Source organism: Camelina sativa, chromosome 17, assembly GCF_030686135.1.
Source record: "Camelina sativa cultivar CO46 ecotype springtype chromosome 17, ASM3068613v1".
Lineage (NCBI taxonomy): Eukaryota > Viridiplantae > Streptophyta > Magnoliopsida > Brassicales > Brassicaceae > Camelina > Camelina sativa.
The window spans coordinates 31,940,997-31,961,188 of NC_141896.1; the positions used below are offsets into that span (position 1 = coordinate 31,940,997).

At 41.6% G+C, this 20,192-nt stretch overlaps 4 protein-coding genes across 5 annotated transcripts; 2 read left to right on the forward strand and 2 right to left on the reverse strand.

The window, feature by feature from the left end:
* The first annotated feature begins 851 nt into the window (after positions 1 to 851).
* On the forward strand, positions 852 to 2,936 carry LOC147924584 (uncharacterized). Its single transcript, XM_087496840.1, has one exon. It carries the CDS (start codon positions 852 to 854, stop codon positions 2,934 to 2,936), a length of 2,085 nt encoding a protein of 694 aa, XP_087352966.1.
* A 4,078-nt stretch (positions 2,937 to 7,014) lies between these two features.
* On the reverse strand, positions 7,015 to 8,248 carry LOC147924585 (uncharacterized). The gene is made up of 3 exons (XM_087496841.1): positions 7,908 to 8,248; positions 7,214 to 7,847; positions 7,015 to 7,119 (listed from the first exon to the last, which is right to left on the reverse strand). The coding sequence occupies exons 1-3, from the start codon at positions 8,246 to 8,248 to the stop codon at positions 7,015 to 7,017; spliced, it is 1,080 nt and encodes a 359-aa protein (XP_087352967.1).
* Positions 8,249 to 13,916: 5,668 nt separating this feature from the next.
* LOC104758025 (uncharacterized) lies at positions 13,917 to 15,378 on the forward strand. Of its 2 annotated transcripts, XM_010480829.3 has the most exons (4): positions 13,936 to 14,051; positions 14,141 to 14,198; positions 14,670 to 14,856; positions 14,960 to 15,378. In XM_010480829.3, exons 3-4 carry the CDS (start codon positions 14,686 to 14,688, stop codon positions 15,029 to 15,031), a joined length of 243 nt encoding a protein of 80 aa, XP_010479131.1. In that variant the 5' UTR covers positions 13,936 to 14,051; positions 14,141 to 14,198; positions 14,670 to 14,685; the 3' UTR covers positions 15,032 to 15,378. The 2 variants fall into 2 exon arrangements, with proteins under 2 accessions (XP_010479130.1, XP_010479131.1); XM_010480828.3 differs by lacking the exon at positions 14,141 to 14,198 and having other exon boundaries at positions 13,917 to 14,051.
* A 67-nt stretch (positions 15,379 to 15,445) lies between these two features.
* On the reverse strand, positions 15,446 to 20,192 carry LOC104758026 (uncharacterized). The gene is made up of 2 exons (XM_010480830.2): positions 19,900 to 20,192; positions 15,446 to 15,637 (listed from the first exon to the last, which is right to left on the reverse strand). Exons 1-2 carry the CDS (start codon positions 20,100 to 20,102, stop codon positions 15,598 to 15,600), a joined length of 243 nt encoding a protein of 80 aa, XP_010479132.1. The 5' UTR covers positions 20,103 to 20,192; the 3' UTR covers positions 15,446 to 15,597.

Consider the following 20,192-nt stretch of genomic DNA (forward strand, 5'->3'; position numbering starts at 1 on the left):
GAAACTATTGCTGTGAAGGACTCTGTTGGGGTAGCTTCTATTGCTTCAGTGGATCCTCCTGGTGGGCCTGCGGAGGTGTCCGCTGGGAACAATCATGTCGAGGATTTAATGGGGGTCGATGGTGACGACAATGGCGACCCTACTGTTGGGAGCTTGGTGGATGAGGCAGGGGAGGACCTTACGGATGATCCGATGGGTATTGATGATATTGTGGAAACCAATGCAGCTGTCAAGACAACCGAGGCTCAGCAGGAGGGTAGTGAGGTTTCTTCTGTGCTGGCGGACAAGGTGAAGAAGGGCAAGGGCCTGATGGGCTCCAAGAAGCTAAATGTCTATGCTCGCACTGTTGTACCCACGATCTGCCATCTCGGACAATAGGCAAGAGGGCCTAGGCCGGGCTTATCTACTGGGCCAAGAGGGAATTACTGATCGGCCCATCAGGCCCGGAGAAAGGAAGAGAGCGCGGAGATGCTTCGTGCTGGTCAGCTCGCAGCTCGGGCCCGGTCAAAGATTCCCGCATTCAAGAGGATTAATTAGACCGCGCAAATCGCGTCCTATTAATGGTGCATTAATTTAGTAATAAATTGGTCGGTATAAATATGTAAGGGGGGTGTCAGTTGTAAGGGGTCGAACATTTTTTCCAAAAAAGCAATACAAATTCAAATACTCAAAAACTCTCTCAATTCAGTTCGGAACTGCTCCAACGGCGATAAGCTCCTCCGTATTCAAATCACTTCGGAAGGAGAAGTTCAATCTCAGTTCTCACATTTGGCGCTAGAAGGAGGGGAGTTATCGCCTGACTCTCGTTAGTTCCAATTTCTTACACAAATACACTCCACGCAACCACCACTATGGCAACCAGCTCTCCCAATCAGGCATCTTTGGAGGTGATCCAGAAGCTCCTGCAGGACTTGTCCGAAAAGTCCGACCGTCAGCAAGCCGCCTCCGCCGCTCTTACTGAACGATTCGACACCTTGGAGGGTCAGATCTCTGCTCGTCTGGAGGAAGTTATGACGTCCGTAGCAGACCTCTCAGCCTCCCACCGCGCGTACGCCGATCGGGTGGCAGCAACAGATGTCACTCCAGGAGATTCGTTCCCACCTCAAACCAATACGCAAACAGCGCCACCGCTGGTTGGCGGTAGCCACACTCCGGTTCAGCCCGGCGTCGTCCGATCTTCCGAGGTCCCAGTCCGTCTTCCTCTCCCTATGGATGGAAATATTTCTACTTCGGGGTATGCTACCAATCCCGAGATCTTCCGCATGCAGAGCGAAATCAGAGACATGCGGTCTGTGATGCACAATGCAACCACTTCAGCTCCAGACATCTTTCGAGTGATCGAGGAGTCAAGGCGAACTCCTTTTTCCGATCAAATAGCCCGAGTCCGCATCAAAGATACGGGCAAAATTAAGTTCTCAAGCTACGAAGGAAAAGGAGATCCGACCAATCATCTCAAGACGTTCTTGCTGACAGCTAGCCGGGTGGACCTCGAGCCCCACGAAGCAGACGCTGGGTACTGCAAGCTGTTCGCAGAAACGTTTAGTGGACCGGTACTGCTTTGGTTCGCATCTTTAGCAGCCGGCTCCATTTCAAACTTTACCGAGCTGTCGACCTCGTTCGTCAAGCAGTATTCTAGCCTAATCGAAACTGTGGTGACGGACGCTCAGCTTTGGAACTTAAGCCAAAAGGCTGGAGAGTCTCTCCGGTCTTACATAACAAAGTTCAAGGAGATCCAGGTCAAGATTCCCGGACTCTCGGACTCCACAGCCCTGGCCGCGCTCAAGAACGGCCTCTGGCATGAATCTCGCTTCCGCGAAGAGCTGTCCGTAAATCGGTTCCCAACCATTCAGGACGCACTCCACCGGGCTTCGAACTGGATAGTCGCGGAGGAAGACAAACTCGCCGCTGCACAAAAACAAAACGCTCCGCCTGCAGGAAAACCTCGGTTCGAACCGCCCGCCAAAAAGACTCCGCCTACGACTTCGAAGTCCGGGCCGAGCACGTTTGCAGTCACCCATTCTCCTAAAAAGAATTCTCCAAAGAATTCGCCATCCAAACCGCCATTCTCGCCGCGCTCCAAGAGTGGCGTGCTCCCAAGTACCAAGTGGGTCCGAGATGAGGACACCTACTGCGAACTCCACAAAACCAGCAGTCATTCTACTCATGACTGTAAAAAGCTGATGCACCTCCTCGCAGAAAAGTACGTGGCGGGGGAAATGCCAAACGTAACAATAGAGGAGTTAGAGCAGAAATCGACTCCCGAGGTGGACGAAGATGCTCCACCTTCGAAAAAACCGAAGCAGTCCGATGGCAGTGAAACCCCCAAGAAAAGAATCGACGTGATAATGGGGGGATCGCGTCTATTTCGGAACTCCATCACTGCGATCAAAGACCACCAGCGGAAGCTCACTAGCCCCCAGCCGAAGCGAGCTAGGGTAGTAGCAAACGATCTTCCTGAAATTACTTTCTCCGAGAAGGAAACTGAGGGGCTGGACACTCCGCATGACGACGCACTCGTCATTTCACTTGACGTAGCGAACCACGAGGTCTGCCGAATCCTAATTGACACTGGGAGTTCGGTAGACTTGATTTTCCTCAAAACGCTCACTAGAATGGGTATCGGGAAAGAACACATCGTAGGACTACCCTCACCTTTGGTCTCGTTTACTAGCGAGACGTCAATGTCTTTGGGCACGATCACATTACCGGAATCCACTCAAGGAGTGGTTAAAATGGTGGAGTTCACGGTTTTCGACCGACCTGCGGCCTACAATGTTATTTTGGGAACTCCATGGCTCTACCAGATGAAGGCAGTGGCCTCAACGTACCATCAGTGCGTTAAATTTCCGAGCCCGCAAGGAGTCCGGGAGGTTCTAGGAAGCCAAAGGACGGCAAGGAGCTGTTACCTCGCAAGTCACAAGCTCCTGATCCAATAGCAACCACAGCTCGAGGTCCCGAAGAATCCAGTCCGGAAACAGTTAAAAGGCGACCTCACCGAGTCCATTTTCATCAATGATAAGTTTCCGGATCAGGAAATCAAGATCGGAGTGGGATTGGATAGCGAGCTCCGCGCCAGTCTGATAACCTTCCTAAAAGAAAGAATGGCCACCTTCGCGTGGTCTGTAGACGAGATGCCCGGCATCAGTCCAGAAGTTATCTCCCACGAGCTGAATGTGGACCTTACGTTCCAACCTGTAAAGCAGAAGCGAAGGAAGCTGGGTCCTGAGCGAGCTGAAATCGTTAACAAAGAGGTTGAACGTTTGCTGAAGGCAGGACAGATACGCGAAGTAAAATACCCTGAGTGGCTCGCAAACACAGTGGTAGTCAAAAAGAAGAATGGAAAGTCACGAGTTTGCGTTGATTTCACCGACCTAAATAAGGTGTGCCCCAAAGACAGCTTTCCACTTCCGCATATCGACCGGTTAGTTGAGTCCACTTCGGGTCACGAGCTGATGTCTTTCATGGACGCATTCTCTGGCTACAACCAAATCCTTATGAACCCGGACGATAAGGAGAAGACTGCATTCATTACGGACCGCGGGATCTATTGCTACAAGGTGATGCCTTTTGGGTTGAAGAATGCGGGTGCAACTTACCAGAGACTGGTGAATCGAATGTTCAAGCATCAACTCGGAAAGACCATGGAAGTCTACATCGATGACATGCTGGTCAAATCAATGGAAGCCCGCTCGCATCTCGCTGATCTGAAGGTCTGCTTCGACATCCTGAATCAGTTCGGGATGAAACTTAACCCCACGAAATGTACCTTTGCAGTCCCATCAGGGGAATTTCTGGGGTATATCGTCACAGAAAGAGGAATTGAAGCGAACCCAAGGCAGATTAATGCTTTCCTGTCTATGAGTTCTCCTAGGACCTTGCGCGAAGTGCAACGCCTTAACGGACGGATCGCAGCTCTCAACCGCTTCATTTCTCGATCTACGGACAAATGCCTCCCCTTCTACCAGCTGCTGCGGAAAGGGGGAAAAAACTTCTTATGGGATGCAAAGTGTGAGGAGGCGTTCGCCCAACTCAAAGCCTATCTATCTGAACCGCCGGTCTTGGCGAAGCCTGAGTTCGGAGAACCGCTCTTTCTTTACGTAGCCGTATCGGATAGTGCGGTCAGCGGAGTTTTGGTTCGTGAAGAAAGGGGGGAGCAGCGACCAATTTTCTATATCAGCAAGTCATTTACTGGGGCGGAGTCTCGGTACCCTATGATGGAGAAATTGGCCCTAGCAGTGGTCACTTTGGCAAGAAAGCTGCGGCCTTACTTCCAGTCCCATACAATCATAATCCTGACGACGCAGCCACTTCGGACGGTATTACATAGTCCGAGCCAATCCGGGCGGCTAGCTAAATGGTCTGTCGAGTTGAGGGAATACGACATCGAGTTCCGGACTCGAACCTGTGCTAAGGCGCAGGTGCTGGCAGATTTCTTGATCGAACTCCCACTAGCCTCTTCGGTTAGCGACAATGTGGAAGCCCCGTGGGCGTTGTATGTGGATGGTGCTTCTTCCAAATCGGGAGCAGGAATTGGGGTCCGCCTCACTTCTCCTACAGGCGAAGTGATCGAGCAGTCATTTCGCTTGGCTTTCAGTGCGTCCAACAATGAAGCCGAGTACGAATCCTTCCTTGCTGGCTTACGCCTCGCAGTGGGGATTGGTGTCCGAAAACTTCGAGCTTTTTGCGATTCGCAGCTGGTCACCAACCAGTTTTTGGGGGAGTACGAGACAAAGGATGGTCGTATGGCGGCTTATTTGTCCACAGCTCGGGAGTTAGTCGCTAAGTTCGAGGAGTTCGAAATCACTAAGATCCCACGAAGTGAGAACTCCGCTGCGGACGCTTTAGCATCTTTGGCATCGACTTCGGATCCCGCAATGACAAGAATCATCCCCGTCAAAGTTATTCAGTTTCCAAGTATTCGACTAGAGAGCTCAAACGTTGTCACCTGGACGATGAAAAAACAGTTGGCTGCTGAGGAAGCAGCTCGTAAAGCGGCTGCGGACTCTTTACCCTCGGAAGATCCGGCTCCCGTTATGCCCACTCCGATGGAAGTTCATCCACCTCAAGCTGAGCTAGACGCGAGTTCAACTCCGGACCAATCGAGCTCACCAGTTGACAATCGAGCTATTATCCCACATGCTGCTCCTAGCGGCACGAATTCTAACAGCTGGGGGGCAGATGACTGGTGGAGCCCGATCTGGGCTTACCTGGAAAAAGGGGAACTCCTAGCCGACAAATGGGCAGCCAGGAAGCTCAAGGTCGTCAGTGCGCGGTACTGCGTTCACAACGGAATACTTCTACGCCGAAGTGTAGCTGGTCCTTATTTAACTTGTGTGGCTGGTAGAGAACCCGCGATGCTGATGCGAGCTGTCCACGATGGTTCTAATGAAAATCACTCCGGAGGGCGAACTCTGGCTTTCAAAATCAAAAGGCAAGGTTACTTCTGGCCTACCATGGTCACGGACTGCGATAAATATTCTCGGACTTGTGAGAAGTGTCAGAAGCACGCCCCGTCAATTCATCAACCCACCGAGCTCCTGTCTTCAGTGTTCGCACCTTACCCATTCATGAGGTGGTCGATGGATATCATCGGTCCATTACATCGGGGACCAGGAGGAGTTCAGTACGTGCTCGCTCTTACTGACTATTTCTCCAAGTGGGTGGAAGCGGCAGCCTATGCGAAAGTAACAAGCGACAAAGTGGAACAGTTCGTGCTAAAAAGTATAATCTATCGCTACGGGGTCCCCCACGAAATCGTCACGAACAATGGTCCGCAGTTCATCTCCTCGAAGTTCGAAGAGTTCTGCGCGAAGTGGAAGATTCGACTCAATAAGTCAACTCCGCGTTATCCGCAAGGTAATGGGCAGGCCGAGGCGATGAATAAGGTTATTCTTGCTAACTTGAAGAAACGGCTCGACTCTCGCAAAGGGCGCTGGCCAGACGAGCTGCAAGGCGTTCTTTGGGCAATCCGAACAACACCTCGCCGGGCCACTAGTGAAACACCTTTCTCCCTGGTCTACGGAGTCGATGCTGTAGTCCCAGCTGACATAGAGGTCTCTGGAGTCCGTACCTCGCTGAACCCACTCCGAGCTGAGGAAAATGAGGAGTTCCTACAGGATACTCTCGATACAATCAACGAGCGTCGGGACCAGGCGTTAGTTCGGATCCAAAATTACCAGAACGCGGTAGCTCGATACTATAACTCCAAAATCCGAGGCAGACCCTTGGCAGTGGGCGACCTCGTCCTCCGGAAAGTTTATGAAAATACCGAGGAGCTCAATGCAGGAAAACTGGGAATTAATTGGGAAGGACCATACATAATTACTCGCAAAGTCCGAAATATAGTTTATCAGCTTGAGGATTCAGAGGGAAAACCAGTCCCGAGGTCTTGGAATTCTCTACACCTTAATTTTTTTACAGCTAATTTATTTGTATCGAACTACGATTCAGCTTGATCCCGATAAGGGTACGTAGGCAGCCCACTTCGGGTCCAGCTATCCATATTAATAAAACTTAAAGTTTTCTTAAACTTTTTTGTTAATAATGGTATGCCAAAAAAAAAAAAAACAAAAAACCGAAGTCTGACTTCGTATCTATCATTTAAAGCCGAGGTTTAACCTCGCAAACCTAAACCGAAGTACTCACTTCGTACTCAGCTTTACTTTAAAAGCTTATTGTTGCGAAAACTCTAAACCGAAGTTCTCGCTTCGTATTCCGCTTTAAAATCAAAGCTTAGTTTCGCAAATTTCTTTTTAAACCGAAGTATTCACTTCGTACTCAGCTTTACTTATTAGAGTTGGGGTGCCATTTTCGAACTACTTAACCGAAATTCTCACTTCGAGTTCATTTCTGCTCATCATCTTTTCAAAACCAAAGGTTATGGAAATTTAGTTTGCATGGCACAACAAAATTTTTTTATAGAGTGGTCACCATGACCAAAACACTCCAAAGAAGTCTGAAAATAAATATTACAAACGGGGGGCCACACGTGCCAAAACAACCCCAAAGTAAAAACTAAGGATTAGGGAGAGCAGGATCTGACGCCACTTCGGATAAGGCCAGGCCCATTTCTGCGAGCTCCCCTTCCGACCTGGTGTTCGCTAGATAGTCGTCCACCCCCTGATTCGAGATTTGCCCGAGGTTAGTACCAGACTCATCGATCGTGGGCCAAGAGGTCTGAGAATGCAGCGAGGTCGAGATCACGGGGAGTTACCTTTGAAACCTTTTCGTCGGCTTCCTCCTCGTCAGTTTTCAGGAGCCCGAGCTCGGCCTCCATATCTTGGATCTCGCCCCTGGAGATCTCCTCGACCAGCATTCGGTTAGCCCTGATCTCGGCTGCTCGGATCTGGAGCGGGGCTAGCTTCTCCCTCTCTTCGAAAGTGACCTTTACCTCCTCAACCAAGGGGCGGAGAGTTCGCCTCATCGCCTGCCTTTCTTCCCTCCGTACCCTTTCAATCTCGCAGCTGTTGCCAGCTTCGAGTAACTGATTGCGGAGTTCGATCTCGTGCAGTCTGTTTTTTGCTGCCTTGGCATCTTCCGCCGCCTCAAAGTAAAGGTCCCCCGCCTTCTTCAGCTTGTCGCGGAGGTCTTCATTAGCAACCCCGAGGTCGAGCACCTCTACCTCAGCCTTCTTCATCCGAGCTCGGATCCGCTCGGCTTTCGCTACGGTGTCAGAATTTTCGGCTTCCAGTCGGGCATATTCCTTTACCTGAGCTTCTAGGTCGGCAATCCTTTCTTGAAGGAGATGTACTTCGGAAGATGACGGGGAAGCGAACAGTTGCTCCTCATAGGAAGCCACCGAGGAGTTAAACTCGATCATTAGCTGAAAAAGGTAGCTTAGTAAGCGACTGTTTGGCAAAAAAAAAAAACAACAAAAAGGTGAGATGGAAAGTCAAGCAACACCTAACCTGGACCTAGCAAGGAACTCCATTCTACCGATTTTCGAAGTCCACTTTGATACGTGCGAACTCACGCGGTGGCCGAAAGTGAGCTCATTAACCGGGAAAAAGAAGTAGGACTTCCGCCACTTTTCATCCTTCTCGGGCAGGTCATCAAAGACCTTTAGCCCGGCAAGCGGGCTTACGTAAAGTGTGCCCTTGGTACGACCAGTTTTCACCGTGTACACCTGGAGGAAGTCGGCCAATGACAGCTGGTAGTTGAACTCCTCCCCCAGAGTTTGAAGGCACAAGACAGTCCGAACAAAGTTGGGGCACATCTGAGGAAGAGCGAAGCCCAGTTCGAACATCATCTTCACGATGAGTTCGGGAAGGGGGAATGACAGACCGCACGCAGAGAAGAAAATCTCAAACGCGCAGCAGTACCCTGGAGGGGGGTTCTCCGGAGACTCATGCGCCTCCGGGAATTTGATCTCTACCTCCGACGGAATCCCGGTGGATCCTCTAATCTCGGCTATGTTCTCTGCAGAAAGATTCGACGGTTGGTGGGGGCCGAAAACGCCTGGAATCAAGGGTTTTGCGGTTTTCCCGATGAGGATTTCGGCGGAGACATGCTTTTCCGGTAAAAGTAGCAAGAAAATAAAGGAAGAGTGAAGGGTTTTCCGGCAAAAGTAAAGAAGTTTACAGAGGAAAATAAAGAAAATTGGAGAACGGAAAACACAAGCACAATTGGGGATTAAGAGTGAAAGAGAGAGAAGCCGAGTTTACCTTTATACACGGAACCAGGGAGCAATAATTATCTGGGGAAGTGAAAGGTCTCGCACCGTTTTCTCTCTCTTATAGTTAACACGCCACCTAGTGGGCCCCGAGTCTTGTTCGGGAAGGCAAATCCCATCATTACCACGATCAAATCGTGGAGATATGGGGAATATTCGGTTTCCCGAAATTGATCGCTTGAAGGTTTAAAGTCCCCCGAACTGTTCAGCTCGGGTGACTTGGGGGGCAACTGTTGTACCCACGATCTGCCATCTCGGACAATAGGCAAGAGGGCCTAGGCCGGGCTTGTCTACTGGGCCAAGAGGGAATTACTGATCGGCCCATCAGGCCCGGAGAAAGGAAGAGAGCGCGGAGATGCTTCGTGCTGGTCAGCTCGCAGCTCGGGCCCGGTCAAAGATTCCCGCATTCAAGAGGATTAATTAGACCGCGCAAATCGCGTCCTATTAATGGTGCATTAATTTAGTAATAAATTGGTCGGTATAAATATGTAAGGGGGGTGTCAGTTGTAAGGGGTCGAACATTTTTTCCAAAAAAGCAATACAAATTCAAATACTCAAAAACTCTCTCAATTCAGTTCGGAACTGCTCCAACGGCGATAAGCTCCTCCGTATTCAAATCACTTCGGAAGGAGAAGTTCAATCTCAGTTCTCACACGCACTCCCAGGAAGCGTCCAGCACCGAAGGTTTCTACAGAGGTTGGTCAGTCAATTCCTCCTAAGCCACAGGAGATGGATAAGGGGGTCAATGGTGGGTCTAAACCACCAGTTCCAAGAGTTATTAAATGAAGATATTAAGTTAGAATTGTCAAGGGCTGGGCAATAAGGCGACTATAGGGTATCTCAGGGATCTTTGGGGGAAGCATCGTCCGGATTTTTTATTTCTTTCTGAAACTAGACAATCTTTTTCTTGTTTGCAATCTTTTGTTGGGCATTTTGGTTTTTCACACTTAAAAACAGTTGAACCTGTTGGCTGTAGTGGTGGTCTTGCACTTTTTTACAATGATAATAATAATGATGTTTCCATTTTATATGAGTCCAACAGGCTAATTGATGTGGAATTGGTTTACAAAGGCAATGTAATTTATCTTACTTTTGTGTATGGTGATCCGGTTCCAAAGAACCGGGACTTGGTCTGGGAACGGTTAACAAGGATCGGCTTAAACAGAGATTCCCCTTGGTTTTTAATTGGAGATTTTAATGAACTTAAAGGAAATCACGAAAAGAGGGGTGGCAAATTGTGCCCTGCTTCTTCTTTTGTGCCTTTTAATACAATGATCCGCCATTGTGGTCTATTAGAGTTTCCGGCTCTTGGGGATAGTCTGTCGTGGCGAGGATGGAGGGATAAGAAGCCGATACGGTGTCGGTTAGACCGGGCCTTAGCAAATGAGGCGTGGCATGATTTTTTCAAGGACTCTTTCACAGAATACTTACCTATGATTGCATCAGATCATAAGCCGCTGGTTGCTGTAATTGAAGATAGGGTTCGGAGGGTTAGGAGTGGTTTTCGTTTTGATAGACGGTGGCTGGATAAGGAGGGTTTCCTTGATGCAGTTGCTGCAGGGTGGGATCCTTTGATGGATTCTAATTCCCATTCCAGTCTGGTGGATAAGATTTCTACTTGTCGCCGTTCTATCTCACGTTGGAGGAAGGCACAAGTACCCTATTGGCGGGAGACGATTGAGGACATCAAATCTAAACTTGCGGCTGCTTAGGAGGATGATAGTACGCCAGTGGATGTCCTTGCAGATCTTACTTGGCGATTAAGGGAGGCGTATAGGGATGAGGAGATATATTGGTATCAGAAAAGCAGAAGTAAATGGATGAGATTTGGTGATCATAATACCGGTTATTTTCATGCACAAACAAAGCAGCGACGGGTTCGGAATCGGATTGTTGGGCTTTATGATCAGCATGATACATGGGTGACGGAGGAGACTGAGGTTCAAGCTATTGCGGTGTCCTATTTTCAAGACTTATTTGCCTCCTCGGACCCTTCTGGGTTTGATGAAATGTTGAGTGATGTTCCCTCATCTATTTCGCCGGAGACAAATGAATTCTTGACTCGTGCGGTTACCGAGCAGGAAATCAGGAACGCTTTGTTTATGATGCATCCGGATAAGGCACCAGGGCTGGATGGTATGACCGCACTCTTTTACAGAAGGCGTGGAACACGGTTAAAGCCGATTTGGTTCTAATGGTTAACTCCTTCTTCTTAGAGGGGTCTTTTGATAAGAGATTAAACATGACTAATATTTGTCTTATCCCGAAGGTGGATAAACCAACCAGGATGGCTGAGTTGCGACCTATCAGTCTATGTAATGTGGGATATAAAATTATTTCTAAGGTATTGTGTCAACGATTACGCACAGTTCTGCCACTGCTAGTCTCGGAGACACAGTCGGCGTTTGTTGAGGGACGTTTAATCTCGGATAATATCTTAATTGCCCAGGAGATGTTCCATGGACTACGTACCAATCCTTCGTGTAAGGGGAAGTATATGACTATCAAGACGGATATGAGTAAGGCCTACGACCGTGTGGAGTGGTCTTTTATTCAAGTTTTATTGCGTAAGATTGGTTTTTGCGAACGGTGGATACATTGGATTATGTATTGTGTTCAGTCGGTCCAGTATAAAGTACTGATTAATGGTCAGGCATATGGATCCATTATCCCTAATCGGGGGTTGCGGCAAGAGGATCCTCTATCGCTTTATCTCTTTATTTTATGCACGGAGGTGCTTATTGCACAATTTCGGAAAGCGGAACAGATGAACCTTATTACAGGCATCAAGGTCTCGACAGCTAGTCCTGCCATTTCACATCTATTATTCGCGGATGATAGTCTTTTTTTCTGTCGGGCCACTCGGGAGCAGTGTGAAGTGGTTTTAGGGATTCTTAGGAAGTATGAGCGGGCTTCTGGCCAACAAATCAACTTCCAAAAATCTTCTGTCCAATTTGGTCATACGGTGGATCTGGCTCCCCGTGAAGACTTGAAAATAGTTCTAGGGATTACAAATTTGGGTGGAATGGGTTCCTATTTATGTATTCCGGAAAGTTTGGGTGGGGCAAAAACAAAGATTTTCTCCTTTGTCCAAGACAGGTTACAAACACGGGTGGGTGGGTGGCCAGCCAGACTTTTATCAAAGGGTGGTAAGGAGGTTATGATAAAGTCTGTTGCTACAGCTGTCCCAACTTTTGTAATGTCTTGTTTCCGGATCCCAAAGACGGTCACGAGGAAATTGACTAGTGCAATTTCTAACTTTTGGTGGAGTTCCTCTGGCACATCCAGTGGATTACATTGGTTGGCATGGGATAAGTTATGCCGTGGGAAGGCTGCAGGCGGTTTGGGTTTTCGGTGTTTGGATGATTATAATACAGCCTTGTTGGCAAAACAGCTATGGCGTTTGATAACTGTACTGGACTCTTTATTTGCACGGATGTTTAAAGGCCGTTATTATAGGCACTCTGATCCTTTGGATCCAATTAAATCTTACTCCCCATCTTATGGATGGCGGAGTATAATCTCTGCTCGCTCTCTGGTTAATAAAGGACTCATTAAACGGGTAGGATCTGGCGCCTCTATCTCAGTATGGAAGGACCCCTGGATTCCTGCTCAACTCCCGAGACCAGCACTAGGCATAGGGTCGCCTGCTGACCCTTTGCTTCTCGTTCAAAATCTTATTGACAGGAATTCTAACTCCTGGGATTTAGCTCAGCTGACGGCTACGTTTGTACCGGACGATGCAGCTATTATTTATGCCTTACCGCTGCGACAACCGGATAAACCGGATTTGTTGGGTTGGCATTTTACCAAGTCTGGTAAATATTCAGTGAAATCCGGGTATCATGTACTTCAATCCATGAAATCAGAGGCAACAATGCCATTATTGGTCCGGATATAACCTTTTTGCAGAAGCATGTTTGGCAGGTTTGTTGCCCGCCGAAGATTCGTCACTTTATGTGGCAGGTATTATCGGGTTGTGTGGCGGTCACAGCTAGTTTACGGAAACGAGGACTGAGTTGTGATGCTGTGTGTGGTGTTTGTGGGGATCACGATGAGACGATTAATCATACTCTTTTTGAGTGTCCACCAGCTGTGCAGGTTTGGGCCTTATCCCAGTTTCCAACGGTCATGGGTACCTTTCCGGCGGAGTCGGTTTTTACAAACATGGATTTCCTTTTGTCACGATGCCCTACGGTTCCTGACCAAGAGGTGTTTCCCTGGATTCTATGGTATATTTGGAAGGCTCGTAATGATAAACTCTTTGGTAATTTGGACTCCAATCCTCTTGCGCTCTTGCGTATAGCAGAGGCCGAAGCAAAAGCCTGGCTGTTGGCTCAAGGAGAGGACAGGTTACCCGACTTGGGTTCTAACCCCGCGTCAATTTCTAGGGGAGGACGGATCGAGGCTCATACATCTATGTCGTCTCATCTGTGTTATATAGATGGTTCTTGGAAAGAAACGGATCGGTATGCTGGTCGAGGATGGTTTTGCATTTCACCTTTCGGAGAAGGCCCTACTATGGGTGCAGCGAATCATCGGCGTAGTCTATCACCTCTTCATGCGGAGCTGGAAGCCCTCATTTGGGCAATGCGTTGTATGATTGGGGCAGATAACCAATCTGTCATTTTCCTTATTGACTGCTTAGATTTGGTGAAGATGGTGTCTTCGCCCACTGAATGGCCTGCGTTTACGCTTTATCTGGAGGATATTCAGACGGACAAAGAGGAGTTTGCTTCATTCTCAATAAAATACGTTCCTTGCTCTCAGAATGGTAAAGCGGACAATTTGGCGAGACGAGCTCGCTCAGCACCGCACTTAGTTACCTATGTTCACAATTTCCCTTCGCATTGGCTTGTTTGAGTCAATCTTGTATTTTGTTGTCAAAAAAAAAAAAAAGAGTTAAACCCAAGAAAAATAAACGTAAAATCAAGATTTTTTTATTAAATTTAACAAATCTATATTGAATTTTATGAACCCTAGTGATCTTACTGATCACATGAAGGCCTGAAAAATAAAAGATCAAATCATCTTGAAAATTTCATCCGGACAACTTATATATATAACTCAAGTAGTCAAGTGTATATGAAGGTGAAATAACAAACCACACCGTTCCAAAACCAAAGAATACTAATTTCAATTTCGGTTCGGTTCAAGCATTCGCATCTTCGATTTCGATTTGTTCGGATTCATTACGGGGCTGATAGCCCAATGGGCTTAACTAAAATAATTATAGGGTTTTATTTTTATTTTTTCGGGGTCTAAGGGTTTTGTGTTTTCGAATCTTCTTCTCTGTCTTTCTCAATCTGCGCGATTTGATTCACCATTTCTCTCGTCTCGTCTCTCTCAGAACTCGTTGATTCATCTTTACACCTACATTGTAAGTACCTCTTTCCCCAATTCTCTCTGAGCAGATTAGTGTTTTTGATTCGTTATTCGACGATTCTGAGTTTTGATTTGATTACTTAGGTTCATTTCATTCTACGCTCGGATCTGAGATTCTGCTTTTAATTCTGGCTTTGATTTTGTAAACCATCTTGTCTATACATGATTCCGAGCTTTGGTTCCTCTGATTTGTTTCTTCTTCTTCTCTTACGATTTCATTTCATATGTTTCTACAATTTAGAAACTATGTGTTCTTCATTTGTTAGATTTTGGAATCTTTTACTTACAAGCATTCAATTTGTAATTATAGTAGTAGTTTTAATATCAAGGAATAGTTTACAAATTCCTCCTTAGGAACATTGTGTCTGGAGTTGTAACTGTTACAAGAGCACATGTGCTCTCTTATTAGACTAGTCTTGATGTTCTTTGTTTGAATTAGTCGTCACTTAACCTGTGATTGTTTTGATACATTGTACAAACCTCTCAGTGTCATACAAATGTGTAATTGTTAGGTGTTTCGTGGGTCAGTCTCAATGTTCTTCCTTTCTCTTGTTGTAAAATGTAATTGATTGATTTGATTGTTTCCTGTTTTTTTGGTTTCTGGTTTCTTCAGTTTGTTTCCGGGAGCCATGGGGAGAAAGGCTGGGAATTTGTACATAAACCCGAAAAAGCTCGGGAATATGGCAAAACCGTGTATGAAGGAAATGGTATCATTCCTCAACTGTATGGCGCTTAACCACATCAAAGATGATAAGTGCGAGAAACAGAAGCAACTCCTAAGTGTTTGTATGCACGGCCAGGTCAATCACTTGCACCGCCTTTTTTTTTTACTTTTTATTTGTCACACTACTGTCCTTGCGAAACATTCAACTTTTTTTTTGCTTGAAACCCTTTGCTTTGCAGACGGATAATAAGAACAAGTCTTGGGGAAACATTAACTACCATTTGCAGAGGCTTACCAGAGGAAGGAAGTGATATATATAAGCATGGATCTTGTATCCATAGACCGATAGATTCCGTTGTTGATCTCTTCATTTGTTTCTTTGAGGTATTATTCTATATGTACAAGTTGTTGGCATCTAGAAGACGAAACTTTCGACACATTGCTCACCAAAAGAAATGATTTTTGGTCTCTTTCTTTTGCAATAATCATCTCTTCTGAGTGAACTGAGTCAAGGCAGAAAGAATCCGTTAATGTTAATGATGTTTTGTCATACGATTATCACTTTTATGTAAGAAAATAGAAACATAGCCTAGCTTTGTTTAGGCTGGAACTAAATCATTCACAGGTTTTGGTGGTAATCTCACTTAATTGATTGCAAGTTATCGTTGCTAATTTTTTACGTTTAAGCTGCATTTTGTGTTTCCTCAACTTGAGTTGTGTGTTAGTGTCTTGAAATTACGTGTTAGCATTACTGGAAAAAAGTCTTATACAATAAGAGTTTCCGTGAGGTACAAGTGAATGAAACAGAATTGTTTACAATATTTTTCTTGATAAACATTTATGCATATTGTTAAGATAAATGTTTTACTAATTACTTTCACTCTGATCCGGGTGCTTTCTCCAAACCGCCAGGATGTCTTAAAAACATAAAATAAGAAAAATGGTTAGTGATGACGATAGTACACAATATCTTACTCATGTTAAGTGTCATTTTAGACTGATTATTTTGTTACAAAATAAGTGTCACTTTATATTTCTAATGTAGATGTTTGGTAAATTTTTCAGTTTTATCCCTACTAATTTAATGTATACACCAATAGAAAAAATTGATTAATATATTAATTCCCTATATAGTATTAGAGGAACATTTTGGCAAAAAAGCTGAGGTGTCAGCATTACAAAGCTCAGGACACTCTTTCCTTTATTTGTCATCAGCTTTTAAAAATATTTACATTTATTTACCATTGTATTTTTCCAAAATTATATTTTCATAAAATCTTTAAAATAAATTTTAAGAACCCTTTGTTCATATGATATAATAATATAAAATTGATAGTATAATAACTCTCACGTGTTAAATTTAATTATTATACAAATTTTTTTATAAATATATACTACACAATCGAATTTTAAATATTTCAATTACCCATAAATATAATAGATTTTGTAAATAAAAATTACAGTAAGAACATTAAATAAATATTTTATACCGCACTATGTGCGGGTTGTTACCTAGTAAGGGGTAAAATAGAAAATTTAATAATTTTTTTAATATGTGTGAGAAACTCTAAAATGACACTTAATATGAAACAGAGGGAGTATATAATAAGAGAAGATTTTTTTCTAACTTTGCTTAACAATGTGACAAGTGACACATGTCATTCTCATTAATTTTAAATTTAACATTCTATTTTTCTATTTCACTTTATTTTATTTGTATCTGGTGTATAATTTGTTAAAAAAAACTTTGTTATATAGTTTGCTTTTTAAAAAATTGTTAAAAAATGTTATATTTTTCTATTTTACATTGTAACAAAAATTTCTTTCTTCCATTTTTTAGTTTCAACATCTAATATATTTCATAATGAAATCATTCACAATAGAACCTTAAAAAAATACTGATCAACCCAACTAAAAAATATAAACAAATTGAAACTAAATAAAAATAGAAAATGGTTTCATACTTATAAAGTAAAAACTGGAACCAAATTAATTTATGATAGACTAATTTCAAAAAAATATATATAAGATTTTCTAATATATATATATATATATATATATATATATCACATTGTATTCAATAATCATATATAATGTATTAAAGACACAACTCAAATTTATATTTAATAGGATTCTTTTTAATAGGATTCTATAAGTTACAGTTTGACTGTTTTTAAAACATGTGCTAAAAATTTTTTGGTATCATAACATAATTGTTTGATTTCCCCCATGAAATAACAGAAAAAAATAGTTTCAAAATTTAATTTATTGTTAATTATACTATTTAATTTAAAATGATTAGAAATAGAGACAATTTATAGAAGGAAAAAAATATTTACATTAAATTTGACACACTTTTATTTTCATGAATTTTAATAAAAAATAAGTTAGACTTAGAGTATAAGATATTTGTTTTGTGATATAGTTTTAATAAATTATTTTAAAAATTGACTAATTATCATATTATAAAATTATTTGTTGTTAACTATTACTCTTAGATATGAAAATAATATTAATATATAGGACAACATAATATCTATCAAAGTAATTAAGTAAGGTCTTACACTTTTATTCTTCGAATGCTTATATATTTTTTTTCCAAAACAGCCAAACTATAAATAAATTAATTTATCATAATTATTTAACGAATAAACCAAATTTAATTAACTTTGCTGTAACTAATTGTCCTATTACTATATGATAGACTAATTTAAAAATACAAAAGATTTTCTAACCGTATTACCTTTCTAGACTACTTATTAGAGCCGTGCAGACGTTATAGTAAAAGAAGCCTTCGCTTGTGGCATCCAATTTTGGGAAAAAATTAAGGGCATATATTTATAATATTTATTACTCTTATATAGTTTATTCCTAATTAAAGTTATGCTTTAAGTTTTTTTTACGACATCAACGCTATTAAACAACTAGACATTAGGGTTACAAAATCAGTTTTGATAGCTTTCTCTTTGGTCCTTAAGCTTCATCTTTTGATAATTAAGGTAAGACAGTAACAAATTTATCCTTCAACATTTTCTCACCAAATTGATTCTATCAAACTTAAACTGTAGTTATATATTTTTTTATTTTCTATTTATTCTGTTTGGTTAAATGTTTTTTTCCTAAGATTGCAATGTAATTATTGTAAAAAAAGGAAGGTTTAAGAACTAATATTTTGTTTAAATTTATATTTATTTATTTTTGTTATAAGAAGATGTGATTAATTTCTGTGGATATTTTTATTTTATTTAAACTAAGGCATTTTATTTTTGTCCGCTTCTTATACTAATTAGTCTTCGCACGGCTCTGAGTACTTATAAGTTTCTTATTTTCCAAAAAACAAAATATATATATAATTTATCTCAACTATTTAAAGAAAATACCATATTTAATTGACTTTGCTATAAGTAATTGTCTTATTGCTATAGTAAGTTAGTAACATACTGTTTAAATAATTTCAACAATACATTGTAATCAAAAATATTTAGGCCCTGATTGGTAGGTGACTTTAAAGACTTTAAAAAATATTAAAGCCTTTACAGTCATTTATTTACCAATCACACTTTTTTGACTTTTATTTTTTTTAAAGTTTTCAAAGCCACTTTTTGTTTTTACTTCGTGAATTTCTAAAAATTTTTAAATCCTCAAAACCAGGCTTTAAAATAAAAGAAGTATAAAATATTTATTTTGTTCTTTCCCAATTCTATTTAAAAGTTCTCCACAAGTTTACATATATATTTTAACTATTTTATTTTTATAAATTAACTATTTTCATTTTTTGCTCTTTTTTTTTAAGATCCATTTCAATAATTTTTATTTTTATTTTCATTATCATCATTAGTGATAATGATAAAGAGTAAATGAAAAAATTGTTCATAATCACTATAATAATTGTTTTAAATTTCAAAGCAAACTAAAACCTATTCTATGGGATTTTCTCTAAAGACTTGAATACTTTTCATATTTTTTTTTTATCATAAATAATATTTATTTTGTGATTAAGTTTCTACATGATTTCATTTCTAACATAAATTATATTTATTATTAATAGATATATTTCAATGATAAAAATAACAGCTTGAGCTTTAAATTTTCTGTATTAAAATTTATTTTTGTCATTAAATTGACATATGAATTAGTTTTTGACATAATTATACTTATTATTAATATAATAATAATACTAAAAAAATAACAGTTACAGCTTTAAAAGTTATTGGTAAACAATCAGATTTTAACAGTGAAAGTTTTTACAGTCAAAGCATCTACAGCCAAATTCTCTGCAGCTAAAATTTTAAAGTCAAATTCTCTACAGCCAAAAGTAACAGCCGTTACCAATCAGGGCCTTAGTAATATGTACTTTAACTTTCCTCTTTTTCATGATCCTTCTATGAAACACTATATAACATATATAAATTATAAAATTGTAGTTGAACGTATTATTATAAATATTAATTTATAAGACATATATTATGTGTATGTTTCATATATAATTGAATAACTACTTCATTTTATATTTCAAGTTAATAATGCATACATAAACCACATATCGCGGGCTACTTTCTAGTGTATAATATTCTCTAAGCTTTTGATAAGTTAGGAATCATAAAATTTTCAGTTCGACATTAATTGGTAATGAGCTTTTTATGCAGTCCAAATGTTTTTGCAATATGGTCCATTTCTTCTATTCCACTATCCAACAAAGAAATCAGTCAATTGGACACAACAGGTTTTAATTTGGTGTTGATTTTGAATTTAGGATTTTTGGTTATGCTATATTAAAAACAAAAAAACATGACCGATCTCGTTGAAAAGGCTTTTGACAAGTATTTATAAAATCATGGTTTTCTAGTTTGTTTTTGTTTTTGTTTTTCTATAATACGTAGGCGAACCATTTAAGAACTAGTTTCTTGAATGGTGAACAAACGAAAACCAAAAACTAGTTAATTTTGGAACCCTAATATACAAAAAACATATTCCTACAATAAAAAACCATACCAAATTAATTTCTGTTCAAATAAAATATGCATTCACGTCAACAAGAGTCAAAATATAAAAATGAAACTAAGTCAGTTGGATGGTAATTTAACAATAGCTAGGAAATAAAAAGAATCCAAATTAATCCATAATCGTTTTTGCACAAAATATTTGACGTTTAAGGCACAAAGATATACGAAAAAGTCACCTGATTTTGCTAGTAGCCCAATCAGCCCATGTCTTGGCTCCTTGAGCAGCCTCTCCGGCGCTGCTTTTAAAACTTGAGGCGGCAGCCTCCGCCGCAAGAGTCACCTCATTGGTCGTCACTTGCACCGGTAGCTCTTCCGCCGAAACACTTGTCATAACCATTGTCACAATGAAGATTATCGCAAAGAATTTGACTTTTTCCATTTTTGCTTGCACGATTTGCACCTATTAAAATTTTAGACAATTATTACTATTGGTTACGATTTTTGTTTTAAGATAAAATTTTGTTAGATT

Excerpts from the sequence above, each read along its gene's own strand:
- LOC147924584 (XM_087496840.1), top strand. The coding sequence starts at position 852 with ATGGCAACCAGCTCTCCCAATCAGGCATCTTTGGAGGTGATCCAGAAG.
- LOC104758025 (XM_010480828.3), top strand. The coding sequence starts at position 14,686 with ATGGGGAGAAAGGCTGGGAATTTGTACATAAACCCGAAAAAGCTCGGG. Across the intron at positions 14,857-14,959 it reads GTGTTTGTATGCACGGCCAG|ACGGATAATAAGAACAAGTC; the intron begins GTCAATCACTTG and ends TTTGCTTTGCAG.
- LOC147924585 (XM_087496841.1), bottom strand. The coding sequence starts at position 8,248 with ATGATGTTCGAACTGGGCTTCGCTCTTCCTCAGATGTGCCCCAACTTT. Across the intron at positions 7,848-7,907 it reads GAGTTCCTTGCTAGGTCCAG|TCGCTTACTAAGCTACCTTT; the intron begins GTTAGGTGTTGC and ends TTTGCCAAACAG. Across the intron at positions 7,120-7,213 it reads CCGACGAAAAGGTTTCAAAG|GGGGTGGACGACTATCTAGC; the intron begins GTAACTCCCCGT and ends ATCTCGAATCAG.
- LOC104758026 (XM_010480830.2), bottom strand. The coding sequence starts at position 20,102 with ATGGAAAAAGTCAAATTCTTTGCGATAATCTTCATTGTGACAATGGTT. Across the intron at positions 15,638-19,899 it reads TGGGCTACTAGCAAAATCAG|ACATCCTGGCGGTTTGGAGA; the intron begins GTGACTTTTTCG and ends TATGTTTTTAAG.